At 47.9% G+C, this 9,424-nt stretch overlaps 1 protein-coding gene across 10 annotated transcripts in view; it reads right to left on the minus strand.

Moving 5' to 3' along the window:
• AGBL2 (AGBL carboxypeptidase 2) overlaps positions 1-8,520 on the minus strand; it is a 62,646-nt gene extending 54,126 nt beyond the window's left edge. For 4 of the 10 annotated variants that reach the window (XM_074275342.1, XM_074275348.1, XM_074275338.1 and 1 more), the window contains exons 1-3: positions 8,236-8,459; positions 7,751-7,878; positions 7,240-7,303 (exon numbers count right to left, since the gene is read on the minus strand). In XM_074275342.1, coding sequence (XP_074131443.1) covers positions 7,240-7,303; positions 7,751-7,786 — 100 coding nt within the window. In that variant the 5' untranslated portion in view covers positions 7,787-7,878; positions 8,236-8,459. The other 6 variants (XM_074275345.1, XM_074275344.1, XM_074275340.1 and 3 more) reach the window with 5 other exon arrangements.
• Positions 8,521-9,424: the final 904 nt, after the last annotated feature.

Genomic DNA, 9,424 nt, shown 5'->3' on the forward strand with positions numbered 1-9,424 from the left:
CAGAAGAGTTATTTTCTCTGTTATTTGCTTCCACTGTGTTTTCTTTCTCAGTTTTTCTTTTCCTTCCTTCTTGATCTGATTTTTCTTGTGCAGCAAGATAACTTTATAAATATGTAAACATATATTTGATTAAACAAGTATTTAACATGTATTGGACTACCTGACAACTAGGGGTTGAGGAAAGGAGGGGAAAATATGGAACAAAAGGTTATGCAAGGGCCAGTGTTGGAAAAAATTACCCAAGCATATGTTTTGTAAATAAATAATTAAATAGAAAAAAAATCAGTATCCATCACTGTGCTAGAGAAGGCCCAATGTAAAGCCAAGATCCAGAGAACCAAGGAAGGTGAGGGCCTCCAGATGCTCCTTGCAGATGCCACCATGATGACCGCGTTAAATCCCAAGTTACTGCAGGATCGGGGTCAGGGTACAATATGTCTGACTATAGCTGATCAGACCAGTAGACCTCAGAAAGCTCTGCAACAGGTCTGGCACAGACTGTCTGAGTATTTGGGACAGAGATGTCTCTAGATTTGTGCATCTTACATTTCTTTTGAGCTACTACAATTCAGCTTTGCTCCTAGAGCGCAGAGCCTTTTGTGATATGGACATGCTGGGCGGTCCCATGCCAGTATCTCCCATATCTGCCAATCGACTCTACAATTCTCTGGAGAGACCTTGAACATGATTTTCTATCACTTCTTCTGATCTCTGTGCCAGCCCTTGCCTTGGTGTGAGTTCTCCATAAAATAATCTTCTGGCAAACATACATCTGGCATTCCACCAAAAAGTGACCGGCCCATCAGAACTGTGCTTTCTCCAAGAGTCTGAATACTTGGCAGTTCAGTTTGAGAGAGGACTTCAGTGTCCAATACTTTATCTTGCCAGAATCTTCCTAAAACAATTTAAATGGAAGCAATTCAATTTCTGGGTGTGGTGTTGGTGGGTCTTCCAGGTTTCACAGGCGTACAACAATGAGGCTCTATAGACCTTCAGTTTGGTAGGCAATCCAATATGTCTTCTTTTCTAGCCTTCCCTTTGGAGCCTCCCAAATCCTGAGCCAGCTCTGGCAATACAGGTGTCAACCTTATCATCTATGTGTATATCCCTGGAAAGTAGACTGCCAAGGTCAGTGAATTCATCCACAGCATGCAAAATTTCTCCGTTTTCTGTAACCAATGGTTCCACTGTTTTGTTGTTATTGTTACTTGTAAGGCACAACCAGCAGAGAGTCAAATCATACTCTGTTGCATCTCAGCCTCCGAGGCTACACTGAGTACACAATCATCTGTGTATGATAAAAATCTGATATGCCAGATTTTCAGAGAAGTGACATCGATACACAAGATTTAAAAGCCATTCCCCAATAAATAAAGTGGTTAAAAGTTTTCAGGAAAAATGCAAAGTATTATATAAAAGAAAGCTTTAAATCATTAATAAGAATGCAAATCCGAACAACTCTGGGGGTTTCCTCTTGTACCAACCTTCTTCCACTTAAATCTTGGCCTTTTCAACTTCAACAACTTACCATCAGTGCAGCAGCGGACCTTGATGAAGGTGTTCGACAACATTGCTAAAAAACAACCTACTAAAAAATGTGGGAGCAAGCACACTGCCCTGCTCCACTCCACTGATGACTGGCAAAGAGGACATTATCTATTATCTATAAGCTGCATAAGCAAGCCGTCAGCAACCTTAAGATAAACTTTTCTGGGTAACCAAACTTTGCCATAATCTTCCACAAGCCCTCACAACTGACAGTATGAAAGGCCTCAGTCAAATCAACAAACATGCAGAGATCCCTCCTCTGCTCCTGGAGTTTCCTGTGGAGCAAACACCCTTAATAACCATTTTTCAGCCCCTTCTGAAGCCACGTTGGCTCTCTGTAGGTAACCATCTTTCAGGTGGAGGATCAGTCAATTAAGGAGGACTCTGGAAAGAATCTGGCCAGCAAGGACTGAGAGAGAGAGAGAGAGAGCCCCACCTTTCACCAGCCCATGATAACCTCCAACAACAACCCTATTTTCTTTTCTTTTATGAAGATAGGCAAGGGACACCTCCTTGTCATATAACCTAGAAGATTTCAGTCAGCTTTTGTACAAGCGGTGGAGCCCTGCCTTTAAATATCAGCTGGAATAGAATCGGCACCAGGCATTTTGCCACACAAGAGAACGTAATGGCATTCAAAATCTCTTCAGTTGGAAATTCGGAGGGGTGGGCAGCTAGGTGGCACAGTGGATAGAGCACCAGCCCTGAAGTCAGGAGGACTTGAGTTCAAATTTGGACTCAGACACTTAATGCTTCCTGGCTGTGTGACCCTGGAGCAAGTCACTTAACCCTAATTGCCTCAGCAAAAAACAACAAAACAAAACAAAACAAAAAAATTTCAGGTGTGGCTTCAACACTGGCTAATGAAGGTCTGTTGAAAATGCTATGGAAGTGTTCAGCCTACTTTTCCAGAACCTTGTACATATAGTAATTGATGAGGCTCCATTATTACTGAGTAGCTGAGATGCACCATTAGTCTCTGGCCCTTAAATAGCCTTTCAGGCATCATTAAAAGCACCTCAGATTGTTACTATAAGAATAAAAATAAATTTCATCTGCCTTCTTCCTAAGCCAAGAATCCTGCATCTCTTTAAGCTTCGCTTACATTTTACTTTCAATGGAGTTAAATGGATGAATTATCTTATCAGTAAACCCTGTGCTTACCAGCTTCTGAAATTTCCCCATTGGGTATGTTTGGAGTATTTTGGGTACAGATAATACAGAGCCCAGAGTCAGAGAAGGCAACAGATGGGATTGCTTCTGGCCAACTATGAAGCCTGGGTACTCACTGCAAGCTCCTTTAATAGTCAAGGTCCATCTTTTCAATACAAACATTTTAGTGCTGTTGCTTTAAGGCTCTAAGACCTGGAACCCCACTGCTCAGTGAGAGTGTCACCCCAAGAGCAAAGGGAAGAGACATGGTTGGGGAGAGCAGGCTCCAATTAAGTGCTCCAAGAACAGGATGGATGCTATGAAGGAATTGTATGACAGAAAGAGAAGCTAGGCTGGTCATGTGATGATGACTGGCTGGAATGCTACCCTGGCACCTTCTTTTTTTTTTTTTCCCCCTGAGGCTGGGGTTAAGTGACTTGCCCAGGGTCACAAAGCTAGGAAGTGTTGAGTGTCTGAGACCAAATTTGAACTCGGGTCCTCCTGAATTCAAGGCTGGTGCTCTATCCACTGCGCCACCCAGGTGCCCCACCGGCACCTTCTTGATATTGGGAGAAAGTGAGGAAGGTTTCCAGTAACACTGGCAGGAGCCATTGGAATGAACTTTTGGGAGGACATATCTAAAAGGAGGGATTCCCTGCAGATAGTAAGATCCTCCAGATATCTCTGTTTTCAGATGACATTGTGGTGATGTCATATAGTCCCCAAACAGAGGTGCTGCCCTGGATGAGATCCACATCTACTGAAACAGTCTGGCCTGGCTGTTCATGCTGGAAAATCAAGGATGTCTATTGTCCAGACTCCCATCCCCTCTTCAGACTACATATTATAAAATAATAGGGGGAAGGTGCGTCAGTCACAGAAAATCTTGTCAATAATTAAAATTATTATCAGAGTCTAAAATACTATGAGAACGACTAAGTCCTTGATTAATTCAGTGGATAAAAGTAACTCCTAAATTCACCTTTGTAAAATTAAAAAAAAAAATTCTTAGTGGAAAAAATCATAAAGGGATTTTTGACTTGTTTTCCACTTTAAATGAATGACTTGGAGCTAGAACAGAACACAGGGAGGAGACCAGGCTGGCTTACATCTAAAAACTACAAACTTCTTTTACTGACCTTAAATTTCTTTGTGATACAAAGGCCTATTGTCTTAATAACAATGTTATTATAATTGTACAATGTAAAGTTACAATTATAATCATAATTATAATTACATTATGAAATAACAATGATTATCTTATATCTTTAAGTCATAAAATATTAAAGTTTCCAATAAAGTGAAAAGAATTATCACCCAGAAGGCCATGGATAGTTCACACTGGATAATCTAAATAAAAACAACAAACAATTAGGGAGAGGAGGAACAATGCCTGTTATCCCATAATGATAGGAGTGAAAAAAGAAATTGCCAGGTCACATGGCTGGGGTGAGGGTTAAATAAGCAGAGACTGTACAACATCAAGATCTTCCTGGTGTAAAGAGAAACCAGGGAGGCTTAATTTGTTGGGTGGGCCAACAGAGACAAACTTGTGGCAGAATATGAACAAGAGGGCAGGTATGGACGGGAGGTGACCTACACCACCAGAGAGAACAGCCATTCACTGTACTCACAAAGCCATGTGAGAGTTCAAGTCTCTGTGCAGAGTGTGCACAGTCATTCTCCAAAATCTCACTATGGCAGCAGGGGCCCTTTGGGTCTGAAAAGGGCAGCCTTGCTAGTTAGCACGGTGCAGGGCACTGGGGTTGGGTCCAGTGTTCCTCAGACACTGACTAGCTGTGTGACTCCGGGTCCTTCAGTTAACCCTCTGCAGCTTGGCTGCAAGGGACTGGATGGCCTCTAAGTCCACATGAGACAGAAGAACTGGAGATCCCTGCTCTGGCTCCTCCTCTAGGTCATCCCACAGGGCTCTGTCCCAGACCCTTTTCTCTGCTCCCCCATGCCAACTCACTGGGAGAGCTCATCGGCTCCTGTGGACTTAATTACCATCTCTTCGCTGCCCATATTTTCCCCCAATCCCTCTGCTGGCCTCCAACCTGTCATTTCACTGCCTATCAAAGTCAATGTTCACTAGACATCTTAGACTCCGCATGTTCAAATCACCACTCTATCCTGGCTTCCTCTGCCTCCTCCAGCCCCGTACCCCAGCTGTTGTCTGGGCCTGTCCCATTCACCTGTGAAGGCCGTCTTGCGCACTCCGCCTTCTCTTCTCTCGCCTCCCCGGAGGCAGGCCCTTCTTCCCTTCCTCAGGCCTGGACTACTGCCATGATGGCTGCAGCTCTGCCTGCCTCAAGTCTCCCCACTCCAAGCCACCGTCCATTCAGCCTCCAAAGTGAGTTTCCTGAAGCCCAACTCCATTCAAAATCCAATTGCTCCCTATCGCCTCCAAGCCAAAGGCAAAATCCTAAACCAAAGTCCCTTCCAGTTCTAAATGTGTGATTCGAAGATCCCCTTCTTCCCTGCCTCTACTTCTCGGGACAAATGCTTCTAAGAAAAAGAAAACACAAAGGAATTCTCCACTGCTTTCGAAGTGCGTGGGACTTCAATGGGGAAGTTTGGAGACATTGCTGATGATTTGGTCCAACCCTGCCATTTTACAAAGACTGAGACTGGACAGTGTGATTGAGTGGGTGAACCTCCCAGCACAACCAGAACAAAGCCTTACTCCTTACCCAGTGCTTGTGGCTAGGATTCTATTAAAGGCTATTAAGAGAGTAATACAATTATCTGGGATAAGTCCTGAAAGAATATATACATTCTATACTAAAGCACAAATTAATGTATGCTGTGAGACCATCCCAGAATGGCAAATTTTATTGGCCACCACTCCAAATTTTGCACATGGATCTCCATTAAAGATAACGCGGCTACTACATAATTGGCAATGGATTTTTGAAGAAAAGGTTTCTAAGGTTCCTCTTAAAGGACCAACAAAGGCTGCTCGAGCTTTACGTTTACAATTTGGAATCACAAGAGAGGAAGCTAGGAGCACAGTAAAAAGCTGTACAGCTTGTCTTCCTCTCCACGCTCCTACACTCCCTCCAGGGAAGAATCCTCGTGGTTTGAGACCCAATAAAATCTGGCAAATGGATGTGGCCCATTATAAATCTTTTGGTCTATCTTTTATTCATGTCGTAGTAGACACCTTTTCAGGATTTACTTTTGCAATGCCAGCAGCAAAAGAGACAGCCCGAGTGGTCACTGAATTCCTTATACAAGCATTTGCAATTATGGGCGTGCCACAAGAAATAAAAACAGACAATGGACCTGCATATACTTCTAAATATTTTACACACTTTTGTGCACAGTATAAGATTTTACATACCACGGGCATACCCTTTAATCCTCAAGGTCAGGCAATAGTAGAGAGAAGAAACAGAGATATTAAGACACTCCTCCAAAAACAAAAGAAAGGGGGAGCCACAGGTAACCCTAGAGAACTTCTAAATTTAGTTCTCTATACCATTAATTTTCTAATTTTTGACAAAGATGCACTGGCTCCGGCAGACAGGTTTTATAACCCACCAGAAGGGCAGTGTCCTGTGTGAGCAGCTCCACTGTCCTTAGATAATCTCCAGGTGATGTGGAGAGATCCAGAAAGTGGTGAATGGAAGGGACCAGAGAGGTTAACTGCTTGGGGGAGAGGGTTTGCTTGTATTTCTTCAGCCGGAGAAGGAATCAGATGGGTGCCAACGAGTCGTATTCGCCTTGTCCATCAGAGAGAGACAGAAAAAGAGAAAGACCTCAAAACAAAGGGTAAAATCTAAGAAACATCTCACACCGAAAGAGCATGGCTAATAAAAAGACTGTTAAAGAACTTTAAAACCAGCAGGAATCATTGGACTTCCTAACACAAGATGAGACTAATGGACAATGGACTTATGGACATTTATAAATTTTCAATTTATGATTATTTGATCATGTTATTTGTTATATATACTTCTAGCATGTATTATGTTACTATGTTAAAAAAAACAAACAACAAAGACTGAGACTGGGAGTATTCATGAGACACAAGGAGCTCATGGAAAACCTTGGACTCGGTGTCCTAACTTTCCTGTGCTTTTCCCTTTACTCTGTGAATCAATCAATCAACAAACCCAACTCTGGCCAGTTTTAATGTCCCTCTGGGAGGTGGGATGTTTATTCTAGAACACTGAAAAGGATGAGCTCAGTCACTCCCATCCAAGATGCACCAGAAATGGGTGCTTGATCCAAGGGAAGAAGAAACGTGAGAACCTCTCTTTCTGAGCACAGAGTGATGCACCGCTGGCGGCTCACGGTCCAGGCCACGCCGCCTGCTGGATTCAGTGCAGGCTTTGGGCCGTTTGAGCTGAATGGCCTCTCTGGAGGCTGCGCTTCCACCTCCTCTGCTGACTTTGGTCCCGCCTGCCCTTCCCTGGGAGCTGGCTGGGACTGCCACCTCCTGGGCACATCCTGAATGGCGGAGATGGGTTCCATAGAGCACTGGAAGGGGAGGGCGCTGCTGCACAATCCCGGAGCAGCTTTCTTTCTTACCTTTGAAGTATCCATAGTACTGAAGGTGATGGTTCATAAAGGCTTCGTAGGGATCTTTGAAGTTCTGGGAAAGGAAAGGACGCCTGGTCAGGCAGATCCCCCTCGGGGAGGCAAGTTAGAGCACTTGTGTGTTACTGTGGTGATGTCATTTGTTCTGGAAGAGGATCATGGTATCAGGGAGGCCCGCTGAGGGAACACAGGGGCCCAGAGAGGCTGGGCCGCAGGAGTCCCCTATCTGGTCCTGCACCAGGAGAGGCAAGGGCCCAAGACTGTAAACATTAAAATTGCTCCTGGCGCCCCTCAGGGGCCTGAGCTTGAAAGAGCGTCTGCAAGGCCTGGAGGAGCTGGGGGCATTCTTAGGGTCCGGGACCCCCAGGCTGTAGGATCCGGGCTGAGCCCCTTAAATACCGTGCTCGGATCCCCCGGGGGAGTTACCTCTGCCGCCCCTCCCCCACGCCCGGCCGAGCCGCTGGCACAGGGCGCCCCTCCCCCCGGGGGCGGGCACACCGACCTGCTTCAGCTCGGCGGCGGCAAACATTGGATGCATGTTTCCCTAGCCCGGGAGCTCCGACTGCTCAGGCCGCGGGACCCGCCTCACACAACAAGCTTCGCCCAGGCAGCTCCTCGCTTTGGAAAAAGCTGCAAGGCCACAACGTGACGACGCGCCCCCTCCCCTTCCATCCCCCCCTCCCCCGGGTTAGAAACACGCCCGGTGCCTCACCTCCACCCCCTCCCACAGGGCGAGGGCGCGGGGCTCCCCGAAGGCCTGGGGGCGGGGTCCCAGAGCCCCATTTCCCCTCTCACAAACCGCCAGAGCTCCCCCACAGCCAGTAGGAACGAGAAGGGGGAGGGGACGGGGAGTCAGGTCGAAATTGAGATCGGGACAGACCCTGGAGAGATGGCGAAGGAGCTGGGGGGACTTCCGACCTCCCCCAACGCCTGGAATTGGGACCCAGGGCCCTGAGTTCGAATGCCGACTCTGCCACCACTTACTACCTGTGTAACCTCGAGCAAGTCCCTGGGCCTCAGTCTCCCCATCTGTAAAATGGGGGTGGGGAGGCCGGACTAAGATGCTCTCTAAGCTCCCTTGCAGCTCTAACTTTTGGGCGGCCAAGGCTCTGTGAGGGCTTCGTGCAGGAGACCCCAGGCTCCGCACCTGGCTTCCGGAGCCCAGCGCTGACCCTCCAAAGAACACCCAGGGTCGCCTAGCAACGGCGCGGCGAACCCGGAAGCGCGACGCGTGGGACGCAAGCGCTATTGCTGAGGGAAACTAAGGGCGCGTGCCCCCGGGCCCCTCCCCTTCCCGGCGGGGATTGGTCGCGGCTGTGGCTCGAGAGGTGGGCGGAGCATGTCGGGAATTTGAAGGAAGAGGGCGGGAGCCGGGGGCACGTGACCGGCGCCCAGCGGAAGCTCCGCCCCAGGCTCCCTAAAGCGGGTTTGTAACCGCAGCTCTGTGCTAGAGGAACCCCTCCCTCCGTTCATTCATTGGTCCGCTAGCTCACGGATTCCAGCGTGCAAAGGGCCCATTTTAGAGCTGGGAAAATAGGTTTAGAAAAGGAAACAGCCGGGGCCGCTAGGGGGCGCAGTGTTGGCACAGGAGGACCCGAGTTCAAAAGTGATCCCAGACACTTAACACTTCCTGGCTGTGACGCTGGGCAAGTCACTGAAGCCCAGCCCCAGGGAAAAAAGGAAACCATTAGTAGCAGGGCCGCCCCATGCATTTCTTCCACTGGCCAGAATGGCCCCTGCCTTCTCTGCCCAAGGGAGGTCTGCCAGAAGGGGGTCATGACACCCGGGCTAGCGCAGGGAACCTTCGGAGCCGGAGTACCTTCTCCGCCTCCACCCACGCCTCGGTGCCGCTCCATATTTACTTCTCTGGGTAAACGTTTCCTCCACGTGGGGAAACCAAGCTCTTCCGGGCGTGCTGAGCAGAGGCAAGGAGCCAACCTGGCCGTGGAGAGACCGGCTCTGATGGCAGACGGTGGGCGCGAGTGTAAGGAGCCCTCGAGCTAGAACAATGGTCGTTTTTCTTTTCCTGAGGCTGGGGTGAAGTGACTTGCCCAGGGTCACACAGCCAGGAAGTGTGAAGTGTCTTGAGACCAGATTTGAACTCGGGTCCTCCTGAACTCAGGGCTGGTGCTCTCTCCACTGCGCCACCCAGCTCTCCCAAAATGGCGATTTTTAT

Source organism: Sminthopsis crassicaudata, chromosome 6 (assembly GCF_048593235.1).
Source record: "Sminthopsis crassicaudata isolate SCR6 chromosome 6, ASM4859323v1, whole genome shotgun sequence".
Lineage (NCBI taxonomy): Eukaryota > Metazoa > Chordata > Mammalia > Dasyuromorphia > Dasyuridae > Sminthopsis > Sminthopsis crassicaudata.